Source organism: Triticum aestivum, chromosome 2A (genome assembly GCF_018294505.1).
Source record: "Triticum aestivum cultivar Chinese Spring chromosome 2A, IWGSC CS RefSeq v2.1, whole genome shotgun sequence".
In the NCBI taxonomy this organism is placed as follows: domain Eukaryota; kingdom Viridiplantae; phylum Streptophyta; class Magnoliopsida; order Poales; family Poaceae; genus Triticum; species Triticum aestivum.
The window spans coordinates 16507536-16523913 of NC_057797.1; the positions used below are offsets into that span (position 1 = coordinate 16507536).

Sequence of the window (16378 nt, forward strand, 5' to 3'; positions counted from 1 at the left end):
CTGTTGCCGGTATTCGTTCCCTCTCGGTAGCCGATGTTTCGACGATGAGTTCGATGACACCGATGAAGAACTATATTATCTTCAGAAGTGCCAGGCAAGCAAAACCCCCTTGTTCATTCCGATACAATCCTACTCTCTCGCTCCTGCTCTCTTTTACTGCATTAGGACAATAACGATTCAACTGTTACATACTGCGATAGCTGAACCCCTTTATCCTCTGCATGACCTGTCATTCCACAGTAAATAGATGAAACCCACTAGTATGAGTAGGAGTTGTTTGAGCCCTGTTGTGCCTACTCATTCATGTTTGTTTGTCATGCCTGCTACTGCTTAGAGTTGAGTCGGGTCTGATTCATCGGGTATGAATCGAAATGATGATGAACATGTCCTACTGTGTGTGAGCTAAGTGTGTGAACACGATTTGGTAAAGGTAGCGGTGAGAGGCCATGTAGGAGTACATGGTGGGTTGTCTCATTGCAGCCGTCCTCAGGAACTGAGTTCTGTGTTTGTGATCCATGAAACAGTTACTACCACACATTGGGATCCTTAATTGACTCTCTCGGCTTCTTAATCACCCTTGTCCTCTGTCCAGGAGTTGCAAGTAGTTTCTGGTGTTTGTAGTATGCTGGGGGCCGCACGCAGCGCTGACCGTAGGGGTGGGCTGTGTTGCGGTAGGCACGTGGCACGGTGTACCGATTCGCCCGTTTGGTGTCTCGGGAACCCTGTTCACATCGTTCGGGGCCGTTAGTGGAAACCTCGGCCGGACTCCCTGCGGATGGAACCCGAATAGGCGATAAACCTGGACTAGAGACTTGAGTGTTTAGGTAGGCTGTGGCCGACACCCTCGCTGGGCTTCCGCTTGAAGGTTGCCGAGTACATGTCGTGTAAACGGCGGTAAGTGGTGAGAGCGTGTGTGAAGAAGTACACCCCTGCAGGGTTAACATCATCTATTCGAATAGCCGTGTCCGCGGAAATGGACTTCTGGGTTGCCTATATCAGTTCATAGACAAGTGAAAGTGGATACTCTAAAATACGCAAGATAAGCGTGAGTGCTATGGATGGCCTTCTCGTAGGGAGACGGAAGTGGATCCATAGTGGTGTATTGATATGGTGAATATGTGGACTCGTGTGCGCCACCTCAAAAGAGTCGCTTGCAGTCGTAGTTCAGGATAGCCACTGAGTCAAAGCTGGCTTGCTGCAGTCAAACTCCACCACCCCCTTTGTTGATACTGATGCATGTGTAGTTAGCTCTGATGTAAGTCTTGCTGGGTACATTTGTACTCACGTTTGCCTATTTTATGTTTTGCAGAGAGACTTCAGTCTCACTAGTAGTACCGCTTGGACTTCGACGTTTAGCTTGATACCTCAGCTACGATCTTGTGCCCTCGGCAGGATCTGGTGGATAGTCAGGCTTCTCAGCCTTCTTCATTTATAGATGTCTGTACTCAGACATGTTTAGCTTCCGCATGTGCTTGATGCTTGTATGCTCTGAATGTTGGGTCATGAGACACATGATTGTAATATCTCGCTCCTCGGAGCCTAATGAATAAATACTTTGAGTCGTAGAGTCTTGTTGTGATGCCATGTTGTATTTACACATATCGAGCATATTGTGTGTATGATGATTGAAATGCTTGGTATGTGTGGGATCCGACTATCTAGTTGTTTATCCTTAGCAGCCTATCATATGGGGAAATGTAGGTCTAGTGATTCTGAGCAATAGTAGTCCGCTACAGCCCGGTTCACCGGAGTCCTGCTAGCCCAGCACTACTGCTTGGACACTTGACTGGCCGGCATGTGTTTCACGTTGTTCCTATGTCTGTCCCTTCGGGGAAATGTCTCGCGTGTTATTCGGAGTCCTGCCTAGCCTGCTACAGCCCGGATTACCGGAGTCCTGTTAGCCCAGTGCTACAGCCCGAATAAATCTCGTGCTGACCGACATGCTCAATGTGATTCATGTATGCCTGTCCTCATAGGCTAGCGCCGCTTTGGGTTCACGACTAGCCATGTCGGCCCGGGTTCTCTGTCATATGGATGCTAGCGACACTATCATATACGTGAGCCAAAAGGCGCAAACGGTCCCGGGCCAGGTAAGGTGGCACCCGTGGGAGTACCGTGCGTGAGGCCGCAAAGCGATATGATGTGTTACATGCTGGATTGATGTGACCTTGAATCGGGGTCCTGACAACTTGTAGTTTGACTCGGATTCTGCTGCAACATCAGATTGTTTCGGCCATAACTCAACGCTCCGGATGAATTTGAAGGTGAATCCAATTGTGTTGGAAAGTGCATGAAATCTACTTTTTAACAAAAAAAAAGAATCACCCAATTCGGAGTCCGTATGAAAAAGTTGTTGGCGTTTTGAATCAGGTATGTCTGTGCAGTCCGAATCTGAATCCAGAACGTGAGAGACTTGGACTCTATCTTCTCTTGGCCCAAAAGTGACGTGAAAGGACTTTTTGAACATAAACTAAACTTCTCCTTTTCCCTTATCTTCATATGTGGATTGTACAAATGTCCCATACACCTGCAATTAGACAAAACACAAACGTGTGTGAAGTATTTTTGTTCTGGATAATATAAATAGATTATTGAATAGTTTGCACTAGAAATCACATGACAAATATGCACGTATACAATATTTTTGGTCGTATCCAAGGTAGTCATGTCCTCATCAGTTCCATACCCCTAGTTGAGGAAGTCTTGGACCTTTTTATATAATGGGTTCTCTACACCACACTTATTGAGGTGTGAAGGAGAGAAATAGAAGAACACACGCGCACGCGCTAGCCGGGCTCGAGGCGGGCGACATGCGGGCAGTGGCGAATCCAGGAAGAAAATGAAGGGTGGGCTCAAAGTTAACGGCGAGAAAACTAAACGCCATTTTAAAGAGAAAAAACATCATCTCCTAATCCTTTGTTGAATAAGCTATGATTTTTCCAGAATACTACTGAAAATATGGATTGTTTATTGGCATTTTTTTGGAAGTGTCAAATTTTGAACGGAAATTTAAATCTGTCTAGCCAAATAGTCGTTATCTCTCATTCCCCCTTTTTTCAAACAAGCTCAAACTTTCCTAGCAAAATACAGGCACTATCTCTGAATACCTTTCTTCAAATATCAAATTTTGAACCAATTTTTGAATTTGTTTAGCGGAAACATGTAGTATTTGCTGGATGTTTTTTTAAATATCAAATTTTGAACCAATTTTTGAATTTGTTTAGCAAAATACAGGCACTATCTCTGAATACCTTTCTTCAAATATCAAATTTTGAACCAATTTTTGAATTTGTTTAGCGGAAACATGTAGTATTTGCTGGATGTTTTTTTAAATATCAAATTTTGAACCAATTTTTGAATTTGTTTAGCGGAAACATGTAGTATTTGCTGGATGTTTTTTTAAATATCAAATTTTGAACCAATTTTTGAATTTGTTTAGCAAAATACAGGCACTATCTCTGAATACCTCTCTTCAAATAAGCTAAAAAAAATCAGATTGCTACTGAAAACATGTACTTCGTATTTACTGTAATTGTTCTGAATTTTTTGAAAATCAAATTGAACTTTATATTTGGTATTGCCCATTTAAACAGACAAAATTTGGTATTGCCGGCTCTCTGCTTGACTGGCCAGCCATCGGGCATCGCTAGATGAGTGTGTGTCATCTCGCTCTCATGTGTACCTACTTGATGTGTTTTCCGCTACTTGCTTGTGTACTATTGGTGTTGTTTGCTGAGAGCCTGAGACCGAGAGATTGGGTTGCTGGGTTGGATGAAGTATAGTAGTAAAAAAAATTATATTTTTGGAGGGTAGGCTAGAGTCTGTTGAAGCCCCCCTACTGGACTCGCCACTGCATGCGGGTGAATGATCCGCCGAAATTCAGGTTGTTGCCTTGCAAGGGCGCAACTTCCTTTTGCTGTTTTATTTTTTGATGTCTTTTCAGACAAGTTGGTTTGAGATCGTGATCCAACATGATACCGCCTCTGGTCCTATTATTATATATACTGCTACCAGTCGCAGCCAAAGATGTTTCATGTACGATGCTTATGTATGTGCATGTTTTTCTGTTCACCTAGTATGGTAGATCGTTGCATGTTAATTTCTATTATAGTCATAAATTATTTACTGGAATTAATCATAAATTTGCCTAGTATTCCAACAGCAGGTAGGAACTCTAAAAAATACATGCGATATTTTAAAAAATGGTGAGAACACGTCAGCTGGGAGCACATAATCCTCCATGCGCGCCCTGCTCTGGACCGACACATGGATATACTGTACCTATACAGTACTCCCTCTGTAAACTAATATAAGAGTGTTTAGATCACTACTTTAGTATTTTAAACGCTCTTATATTAATTTACGAAGAGAGTATTATTTAAAGTTCCGCGCTGAAGCCAGCCAAGCCAGGTCTTGGGACGCGGCCGGGACAGGGGTGGATGGTGGACGGGTCCGTCGGGGCACGGCAGCACCATGTAGCAATCGCATGCATCCTCTGCTCTCCGGTTTATTGTGCACAGCAGCTCGATCATTCGTCGATCGCTCAAAACAAATTCCATACGTGCTGCACCTAGTTATACGTAAATCGCTTTGGAAATTTCTCGGGTGCTGCCGTGCGGACGCGCGGCTCGGTGTTCACACTTTGACAGTTGACACACGCCGGAGGCAGCTTCGTCCGTTCCTTCCTTCCTTCCTTCGTTCGCGCTTGCGCCTGTTTTGCAAGATTTTTTCTCTAGTACAGGCGCATATATATGTGGGTCCGTCTATGTCACATCTAGATGTGAGATAATATCTCACATCTAAGTATGATGTCAGCGCCATCTATTTTTTTCATTGTTTCTCCTGTTTGTCTGATTTTAATTCGTCAAAGCCCAAAACTAAAACCAGCTCGCATGTGTCCGCCTGTGCGGCCGTCTTATAAATCTGGTCGCTACTGGTCGCTAGCTACACACACACAAGGCATGTGCGGCCGTCTTATAAATCTGGTCGCTACTGGTCGCTAGCTACACACACACACAAGAAAAAAAACTGATCGATACTCACTAGTGCTAACATCGATTATCTAGCTTTGTCGTTTGATCACTATACATTTACAAGTCCGTCTCTCATTGCTAGCTTCTAGACTACCAATGATTTTCTTTTTTTGCCTTTTGATTTTTTCGCTTTCACTCTTATATTTATATTTAATTTTCAGTAAGAAACAAAGTTTCATCAAAACATATTTCAAAAACATGTTCACGAATTTACATAAAAAAATCAAATTATAAAAATGTTAACGAATACCAAAAATGTTCTAGTATACAGTGAACAAATCTTTTAATATTTGATGATCATTTTCTAAATACACACTAAATCTTTTGATGTATACATTGAACATGTTTTTAATATATACTAAATTTTTTATATACGATGAATTAAAAAAGCGGACTTTTTATATACATTGAACTAAAAGCGAACAGGCTAAAAAAAAGGAAAACCAAATAGAGAAAATAGATAATAAGAAGAGAACAAACAAATAATACATTTTTTATTTTTTTAAATGGTAAGCACGGACACTTGTAGTAAAATGAACAAATTTACGAATTTTGGAATATTTATGGAAATTTTTGAATTTATGAAAAGAGAAAAATAAAAATAAAAAGCGAAAAAATGAGATCAACATCTGAAAAATAGATAATTTAAAAGGAGAAGAAAACCAATGAAGAAAAAAATAACAAAATAAAAAAAGAAAAACATTAAGAAAACAAAACAAAATAAAACATAAACGTATCCAGGGGAGGCTCATCTGCGGTTTGTTTGCTCACGAGGATGACCCCCAGTGGCGAGTCGAGGATGGACTCGCAATTGGGACTAAAAAAGGTCGGACCCAGTTGCGAGTCGAGTTTTGATTTGCATCTGGGACAGAAAAGGTTAGGCCTCAGTTGCAAGTCGAGGGTAGACATGCAACTGGACAAGGAAAGGTCGAAGCTCAGTTGCGAGTCGTGGACTTTGCAACTCAGACCAAAAAATAGGTTGGGCCCCAGTTGCAAATCGAGGGTGGACTTGCAATTGGGACTAAAAAAAATCAGACCCAGTTGCGAGTCGAGGGTGGACTTGCAACTCAGACAAAAATGGTTGGACCCTAGTTGCGAGTTGATGGTGGACTTGCAACTCGGACAAAAAAGGTCTGAGCCCTAGTTGATGGTGGAGTTTGCAACTCAATGGTCGACTTGCAACTAGGATGAAACAAGTTATGGGTCCAGTTGTGTGTCAAGGATGGACTTGCAAATGGGATGATAAACAAAAGACATCAACTAGTTGCGAGTCGAGGGTGGACAACTACGAGCCCAATTGAGAGTCAGAGATGGACTTGCAACTAGAACAACTACAAAATTACGAGCCTAGTTGCGAGTCAAGGGTCGACTTGCAACTAGGATACAACAAACTACGAGACGAGTTACGAATCAATGGTGGACCTGCAACCAGGCCAAAAACATTAGTTGTGAGACATGATGGACTTACAATTGACACGGAAAAAGTGAGACTCGGTAGTTACTTGAGGATGAACTTCCAACTGATGCAAAAAAAAAGTAAGGCCCGATTACGATTCAAAAGAAACATCGAGGCCAGCGGCAAGTCGAGGGGGACTTAAAACTGGAGACAAAAAATGCCAGTTATGAGTTGAGAATGGACTTACAACTAGGACAACTACAAACTATGAGACGAGTTGCGAGTCAAGGGTCGACTTGCAACTGGGATAAAACAAACTACGATCTTACTTGCGAGTCAAGGATGGACTTGCAACTAGGATGAAAGAAAAAAACTAAGGCCCAGTTGCGAGTCAAGGGTGGGCTTGCAACTGGGATAAAAAAATACGGGCCTAGTTATGAGTCGAGGGTGCATTTATACCTGAGACTAGTATATAAAACTATGATACGAGTTGCGAGTTGAGAGGTTGGACTTGCAACTGAGATGAAAACAAGCACACCCTAGTTGCGAGTCGAGCGTAGACTTGCAACTGGGACATCAACAGACTATGGGACCAGTTGCGAGTCGACAGTGGACTTGCAACTAGGACAACAACAAACTATGATCCCAGTTGCAAGTCTAGGATGGACTTGCAATTAAGACATCTATGAAACAAATCACCCAGTTGTGGGTCAAGAGTCAACTTGCAAATAGAATGAAACAAACTACGGTCCCAGTTGTGAGTCAAGGTTGGACTTGTAACTGGGATGAAAACAAAACAGGTGCCTAGTTGCAAATCGCGGGTGAGCTTGCAATTCAGAGAACTATGAGCCCAGTTGCGAGTCAAAGGTGGACTTGTAATTGGGACAACTACAAAACTACAAGTCCAGTTGCGAGTCAAGGGCCGACTTGCAACTAGGACGAAACAAACTACATTCCAAGTTGCGAGTCAATGGTGGACTTACAAATGAGATGAAAGACAGAAACACAGGCCCAGTTGCGGGTCAAAAGGTTGGCTTGCAACTCGGAGGGGGGCTTGCACGTCACACGACTATGAGCCTAATTGCGAGTTTATGGTGGACATGCAACTGAGACAACTACGAAACTATGAGCCTAGTTGCGAGTTAAGGGATGACTGGCAACTCAGACGAAACAAGCTATGAGCCAGTTGCAATCAAAAGGTAGACTTGCAACTGGGATGAAAAACAAAACACATGTTCTAGTTGTGAGTAGAGGAAGGGCTTGCAACTTGGACAACTACAAATCCAGTAGTGAGTCTAGGGGGACTTGCACCTGGGACAACTACGAAATTACGAGCCAGTTGCGAGCCAAGGGTTGACTTGCAACTTCGATGAAACTAGCTATGGGCCCAGTTCAGAGTCAAGGGTGGACTAGCAACTGGGATGAAAAACAAAAACACATGCTCAAATTGTGGGTCGTGAGGGGGCTTGCAAGTCTGACAATTACGAGCCTAGTTGCGAGTCAAGGGTCGACTTGCAACTAGGATGAGACAAACTACATGTCAAGTTGCGTGTCAATGGTAGACCTGCAACTGGGATGAAAAACAAAAACACATTCCCCAGTTGTGAGTCGATGGTAGACTTGCACCTGGGACAACTACGAACTACAGGCCTGGTTGCAAGTCAATGGTCGACTTGTAACTAGGATGAAACAAACTACATGCGGGTTGTATGTCAAGGGTGGACCTATAACTGGGATGAAAAATAAAACATAGGCAAAATAACCGGGGTGAAAGATTGGTCAGTGAGAAGATGGGGAATAAGCTTCATAGTTGAGCCCCCCAAACACCAACATATATAGGCTCATGTGAAAATAAATGCGAGAACATGACAGAAAAAACGAAACGGAACAAGAGGACGGGCGACAAAAAGAACAAGCTGACACAGAAGTGCATGATCAAGTTTGTGCGAACATTAAACCAAACAAATCAAACAATTATAGATTTAGATGAGCTAAAACTTATCTAGATTAGATTTAGCAAATCTGAAATCAAAACATCTAGTTACACTCCCTCCTAGCTACACGGTCAAACAAAAAATAAAAGAAAAACAGGGAACAAAGAGACATGTGTCCCTCCACAAAAAGGCTAGGCCCACACAAAAATCAATATGCAAAACATAATAAAGGCCCATTAAAAAATGTCATATCTGGTCTCACGCTTCGCTAAGGACAAACAGAAAACATGACGCAAGGACACCGAGCATGAATCAGAAGCACGTGTATCTAACGGTATATGAGTTATATGAAAAATTGTTAACTCTCATATAGATAATAATTAGCAAACCAATCTGAAACAATACCTCAGACCGCGTCGCAAAAATGGCCTAACAAAAGACACACGCGTGGACAAGCCGACAAATAGACACCAAACACACGACACGACACAGAGCGCGTGTGACAAAATAACCCGCAATCAAGATTTGCACGACATTTCAAGCGAACATATGACAGAGTGAAAACAAGTTCATGTTTTTTAAACGAAGAAATAAAGAAAAAAAGAAAAATAATAAAGAAAAAGGTGAAAATAGAAAAAATAATAAAAAATCATGAACTTGAAATAGTTTATAATTTAAAACAAATAACGAAATAGAAAAAACAAAATAAGGAAAACAAAACGGAAACGGAAAAAACAAATACTGTGAGTCAAATGGAAGTGTAGAAAAACGAGAGGAACTAGAACGGTGTAGCACAAACTTGTGAAAAGAAATAGAAAAAAGCAATCGACGTGGCACTAGCAACGCATAGGCTTTGTGAAAATCAACAACGGAACCTTGCACTAGCAACGACCTGACAGGCAGCGCACGAGAGAACGCGCCGCAAGCCAGCGCACCATCCAGACCATCACGTTTTACACAAATATTAAAGACAGATGATCTAACAACTCTAGACTTAGATGTGAGGTAGCTATTTCATATCTAGATGTGAAATAGCAAACCCATTCAAAGAAATGTAAATTCTAAATAGTTTTCGGACACTTTATAAAGTTTTCATGCACAAAAAGTGTTGTGGATTAAAAGTAAAGAAAATGGAAAATGAAAAAAAATGAAAAAGTGAACACAAGCAGTTGTGTGGCAAGGGCGAGACATGTAGTTGCGTGTTTGTTGGTGGACATGCAATGGACACCCGACAAACAATTTCATTTTGTATCACAAAGTTATAGTCGTGTTAAAGACATTAGTTGCAGTTACGGATGATACTTGCAACTGTGTGTATAATAGAATACATTCAGCTGCCCTCCCAACAAACATTTTTGCCTTGAATTGCAGTTGCATTGGAGGTATGCAGTTGCGGGATGAAGACGACACTGTAATTACATGTTTGATGATGGGCATGCATCTGACACGAACAAAAATCATGAAGTTTTTAAAGACAAATAGAACAAAAAATAAAAAAGAGAAAAACCGAACAAAAAACAAAAAATAACAACAGAAAAAACGATTGGAAGCTTCTCTCAAAACCGGTAGAAAGAGTCCTTCATGGATCAAGCTCATTCACACACGTACGCTCCGGGGAGACAAAAAACCAAACAACTGGTAGAAAGCAAAAAATCTCACAAGGACACACTCACATACAACGACTAGACACATTTTCCTTCAACAATTCGCGTTTTCCTGGCTGAAAGCCCACAAAGCACAAAAACGGGGGACCCACAAAAAACAAAAAAGCCCACAACGGGCAGGCGGGTGTGCGCACGTACATTTTTTGATGGAAAACGAAACCAACCTAGCGACAAGAGGCCACAAAGCGACACAGGACATCAGCTCAAAAAAAAAAAAGCGACACAAGACACGGGCTGGACACGAGCTGCCCGCCTCGCGCGACACAGGCTGGACACAGGCTGCCACGCGCGACAAACACGATGCTAGCAAGCGCACGAGCGAGACGAACAGTCTGCACAAATCTTAAAGACAAACAATATTTAAGGGTTCTAGATTTAGATGTGAGATACTATTTCACATCTAGATGTGAAATAGCAAACCTGCATATATATACGTTGGACGACACATACGTTGCCATCCTCGCAAAGGGAAAGAAAAGAGAGAGGTACGTGTATGCTGTGCTGCTATCGTATCATGGCCTTGCCGCCCAGAAGTACTCATCTCACTTTACAGTCTGATGACTCGACCAAGAATGATTCTGCGGACAACTATCTTGGGTGTTGGTGTCATGTCTTTGTCAATGCATGTGCTTGTATACAGCGATCGATATGTGTGTATTTGTTGCAATTTAACCGTATTTGTTGCCTGATGCGTGGTTGATAAAATGCCACTTGAGGTGTCGAACGCGCCCAGGCGCCGGCGGCCACCTGCTTCGAGCTTTCGCTGCCACCTGACCTGATCGGTAGACGCACGGTGGTGGATGCCCACTGGCCAAGAAAGATTCTTCTCCTCTGCGTCTCCTCAAGTGGCCAAGATCGATAGATGCACGGTGGATGATCGGTGCCAAGAAACAACGGGGAAATCGGTGCGACATGGCATTAGGGGAAACAGCGTCTTCTCCGCGTGAGGGCTCGCGCGATCTGCTGCAGCGCGAAATTCACCGGAACGGCTCCCACGGCTGGACGGAGCGATCGGCTCATGCTCTGCCTGATTGCTCCGTGGCCTGCCCGTTGACGCATGACTTGGCCGGCCGGTCCGTGGCCTGCAGTGACGCCTGGCCCCTGGCCATGTAGACGCGGAGACACATGAGCCGCGGAGTGTGGCACATGCTTGCTTGCAGTGGCGGAGACGGGGAGGACCAGCAGGGGCCCTAGCCCCCTTAACATCTTTGATTTAAGGCTAATATCCATGTCAGTAGTGCTTAATTGATGTGTAAAATGAAGCATTTTGATGAGCGGCCCCTCCCCAACAGGACTTTACAACACCTGGCCCTCCTCATATGGCTCCCTGCGTGATGACAGCGGACACAAAGCGTGCGACGATGGTTGGATGCGAGGAGCGCCACACACGGTGGTGGACGACGGGTGATCGGATTACGCCGAGGCCTCCCAGCTGCCAGTCCTGCTATATGATTTGCTCCAAATTTGCAAAAAAAGGCCTCATATCATGTTAACAACAAGAGAACCCTCACTCCACTCTTTCCTCCCCCATCATTGAGCAGGTGTTGTTTATTACGTTGCTTTCTTCAAACATAAATATAGTCATATATGTTGAACTGTTCCTCTGAATTTTGTTTTTCTTTGACCACCATTTTTGTTTTGACAACATGTTCAAAACAAGATCAATGTTGAGTATATTTTTCAAATTTATTATTATTATTTTCAAAAGTAACTGTAACATTTATATGTTCATATTGAAACTTATATTAACTTTTTCAAACTCTACCTCTCCATGCATCCACACATCGATCCCACGTGCACATGCTTAAATAAAATTTCAAGTGAAGTTTCAAAAGGCAACATAATAATAATAATCGAAAAGCATTTTCGACATGGATCTTGTTAAAAAGATCTCATCAAGACAATGTTGAAAATCAAAACAAATTCAAAATCAAACATTCGGTTCAAAATATATGACCATTTTTTTTTTGTGTTTGGGTCAGAAAAAACAAACAAAAAAAATTTATTGATGGAAGAATGGGATGTGAAGTGCGGGTCACATATAACAAAAGCTTCCGTAAACATCTTACAGTCCGACATGTGGCGAAATCTTATCCGTTGCATTTTTTCATCTAGATGTGCCCTAGACACATCATTTTTTCATCTAATATAATGGCCTGAAAGCTATTGATAGATGCGCCTGGTGCACAGGATACATTCTGAGCCTGCCTGACCGAGCGGTGACTTCATAACCATCGGACGGGCACGATCCCGCGGTATGCACGCGTAAACCGCGCACATCCCTTCTCCGCTAGCTCAGCTTCCCCCGCATGAGTGTGCTCGATCTTGATTAAATAGGTTAGCAGTTAGCTACTTAATCACGTCGGGCAAGCCTCTAGCTAGCTAGCTATAGATTCGATCGATCCTTCGGCCGGCACGGCTTTGTCGTCAAGCCATCAGCAAGTGCTGCACCAAGTAGCCATGCCGGCCAGCACGCTGCTGGTGGTTGGTGGGTGGGTATTCTCGCCGATCATCAAGGAGCTCATCGGCGAGGCCAGATCCTTGGTGAGCAGCAAGTACTCGAGCTTCAAACATCTGACCAAGCACCTCCGTCAGCTTGTAGATGTCCTGGAGGAGATGACCGCGACCGTCGAGGCCGTGCAGCAGCAGGCTGAACTGCGGCGCTCCGACGAGGACGTCTCCGCCGGCGGCGGGATGGCTAGCTGGGTGGGCCGGCTCGTCGACGCCATCCACGATGTGGAGTCCGTCCTGGACGTCTTCACCTACGACGACATCGTCATGTCCAACCTGCGCGACAACAAGGTCGCTCAGGTTGCTCACTCCGCGGCCAGAGCCGGCCGACGGCTGATCGGCAGGGACAAGGCGTTCAACCGGCTCAAGAAACTCCTGGACGAGCTTCCGCTTATCCAGCAGAGCCTGCGGGATCTCGCCCAGCTGCCGCGGAACGACTCCGGCGGCAGCCGGGGCCGAGGATACTCGCGCTCCGTGTCACGAAAGGCGACTGGCCCGCTGCTACCGGGGGCGACGGGCCAAGAACTGTTCGTGGGGTACGAGCGGGAGTATGGCCGGCTCGTCTCGGCCCTGCTCAACGACGTCAGCGACCAGCCCAGTAGCAGCAGCAGCAACAAGAATGTCGTGGCGGTCATCGGCCACAGCGGCATCGGGAAGACCATGATCGCTCGGCGGGCATGGCATGACGAGAGAATCAACGGGAACAACAACAAGAAGCACTTCGATCTGATGGTGTGGGCGAGCGTTGGATGCATGTTCACCGAGACCGAGCTGTTGGCCGAGATCTGGAGGTCCATCCCCGGATCAAGCGGCGTGGAGGAGAAATGCGCCGCCGCGGGGATGAGCTTCGGCGTGCTACAGCAGGCGATCAGCGGGCTGGTCGGCTCCAGGAGGTGCCTGCTCGTGCTCGACGACGTGTGCAACGACGAGTCCGGCCGTGACTGGACGGAGAAGATGAGGACAACTTGGGAGGACGTGCTAGCCCCGTTCCGGGACGGAGGCAACGGGAGCAGGATCCTGGTGACGTGCCGAGCTACCATCTGCGCCAAGGTGCTCGGTGCCGGCACCAAGATCCCGCTGAATGGGCTCCGTGCCGACGACCTCGTCCTCGTGCTCAAGAAAACCGCCTTCGGTGACGCCCATAAAGAAACTCCGGTTCTCGACGGTGTGATCAGGAGTGTCGCGGAGCAGCTGAGGGGCTCGCCATCGGCGGCGAAAACTATCGTCGGCATGGTGAGGAATAAACAACGGAAGAAAGACTGGAAGAAACTGTTGGAGAAGGTAGGGTCATGGTACGCCGGTGAGGTTCCTCTTGCTGGCGCTGCCTACGAGTCCAGCCTGCGGTCTTGCTTGAAATTTTGCAGCATGTTCCCCGACAAATGGGAGTTCGAGGCTGAAACGTTGGTCAAGATGTGGATTGCACATGGCATCATCCGCGGTGACCACGGCCAGAGCATGGAGGATGTCGGGAGAGAATACGTCAGAGCGCTACAGGCAAGGTCCATGCTCAAAACCATCTCCAGGGATGGCAGAGCGACCTGCTTTGCCATCCATGAGCAGGTGTCAGTCTGCGCGACCGGGTTCTTGAGATTAAGCAACGATGATCTTGTCAGAAGAAGGGGTAGCATCCCGGCAAGTGTTCGACACCTATCCCTGACCGGCGGAGGTTGCCTTGCCCTAGCACAGCTCAAGGACAACCCTGTGTTGAAGAAGCTGCGGACACTGTTAATCTTCGATGATGGCCACTCAAGCTCGGGCACTGCTGTTTCCGCCATTGACAACCATGTACTGAAGCAGCTCAAGGCCGTCAGAGTGGTCGACTTTGCCGGCACACGCATCACCGAGTTGCCGAAAGGCGTCGGCAAGCTGAAGCATCTGCGGTATTTAGGTCTGCCCGACTCTGTCAGGAGCATTCCGGCCGCGGTTACCAAGCTGCTGCACCTACAGACACTGTCTCTCGGCAAAGACTGCAAGCTTGATGGCGACCATGGGTTCCCGGGTGATGGCATGAGCAGGTTGATCAACCTTCGGCACCTCGACATGGACATGAAGTACGTTGCCATGATACGTGGCATCGGGAGGCTGGAGAAACTCCAGGGATCAGTAGAGTTCTGCGCCGACAGGGGAAGGGGGCATGGCATGGAAGAGCTCGCAGGCATCCACTCCATCCACGGCACGCTCACCGTGAAGGGGCTTCAGGCCGTCGCCAACAAAGAAGAAGCTCAGAAGGCTCAGCTCGGCAGGAAAGATTTTCTCAAGACCCTGAAGCTAGAATGGGAGCCCCCAAAGTTGGGGGACCGGCGAACTTGCTCCACCTCCATGGACTCACACGAGCAAGTCCTCGAGGGGCTCCAGCCGAACGGTAGGATCGAGGAGCTACAAATCCAGAGGTACCAGGGCGCATCGTCGCCTAGCTGGTTGGAGAGCAACCTGCTGGCGAGCCTGAGCCACCTGAATCTCGTAAACTGCAGGAACTGGCGAGTGCTGCCATGCCTGAGCCAGCTTCCTGACCTCAGAGTCTTGCACATCAAAGAGATGTACGCCATTGCTCGGATCGACCACAGGCTGTACGGCTCCGGCGTGCTCCAGTCGCTGGAGAAACTGGTGCTGAATGACATGCCCAGTTTGGTCGAGTGGAGCGCCGAATCGAGCGACCGTGCGTTTCCTCGTCTCCAGGAGATACTCATCCTCAACTGCCCCAGACTGGCGAAGCTGCCCCGGGTGCCGGCCACCGTGAAGAAGATGAGGATAGAGAAGGACAGCAGCTCCTACTACCTGGACATGGCCTTCTCCCCCAAATCCAGCTCCTTCACGCTGGACGTCCACGGGGAGGCCCTCCAGCTGCTGCAGCAGGACTTGCTGCACCGGGATCACGCGCTGGCCGTCAGCGCCTTGAGCATCAGCAAGTACGCAGGGGAGAGCGAGGTGAACGTCAAGCTCCTGTCGTCGGTGCGGAGCCTCTCGCTGAGCCGATGCGTCGTCACGGACAGGCTGCTGGGGGTGTTCTTCCAGAACCTGCAGTCCCTGGAGAAACTGCAGATATCTGACTGCGGCGACTTCCTTGAGTTCCCCGAGGACGCCATGCCGCCGTCGTTGAAATCCATCGAGGTGAACCGATGCCACCCGACGCTCGCGCAGAAGCTGCGTGGCAGCGCTAGAATTTCTTCGATTCCCAGGGTACACATTTGCTGATCGATTTTTTTTTGTACTTTTTTTAGTGTGCTATATATACTCCTGGCGTGGCAAAACTTTCATTCATTCATTGTTAACTTGGGTTCATTGCGTTGCTTGCAACTGATCCATTTTCTTTAGGATCAGCTGATCCATTTCTTTGAGAAGCCAAACTTTCTTTCTGGAGCATGCAAGACACGATGGGGTCAGCATTATCAGCACATTTAGGAACAGCTTGCCTTTATTATTGTACTGTGCTGTGCTGAACGTAAAACAAAGAAATCGATTAATAACAAAGTAGGAGTAGAAACTACCCCCATATTAGTCTTGCTTTCAAGGGTTCGCTAGAGGAAAGAAACACAAGGGACTACGAAAGTAACTACTATTCCGCATTTAGCACCAACCGCGCGACGCGCGTTGCCGGTTCCAACTTCCAAGTCAGTCAACTGCACCAGGAGGTGAGCATGATCGTAAGGCTGCACCAATGGCTGGGGTTTTCTCAAAAAACAAAAGGAATGACTAGCGGATGGGAGGTTGTCGGGACCTATAGATATTCCCCGTTGAATTTTATACCAGAAGGCGCCAAACTGAAGAGACGGGAACAAAGCGGGCTCGAAAGCGCCATGCACGCGCTTAAAAATCTAACATCTTATTTTTAACATTACCAAA

At 46.3% G+C, this 16378-nt stretch overlaps 1 protein-coding gene across 1 annotated transcript; it reads left to right on the plus strand.

Moving 5' to 3' along the window:
• Nucleotides 1–12304: 12304 nt before the first annotated feature.
• LOC123187015 (putative disease resistance protein RGA3) lies at nucleotides 12305–15817 on the plus strand. The gene has a single exon (XM_044598760.1). It carries the CDS (start codon nucleotides 12488–12490, stop codon nucleotides 15728–15730), a length of 3243 nt encoding a protein of 1080 aa, XP_044454695.1. The 5' UTR covers nucleotides 12305–12487; the 3' UTR covers nucleotides 15731–15817.
• The last annotated feature ends 561 nt before the right edge of the window (nucleotides 15818–16378 follow it).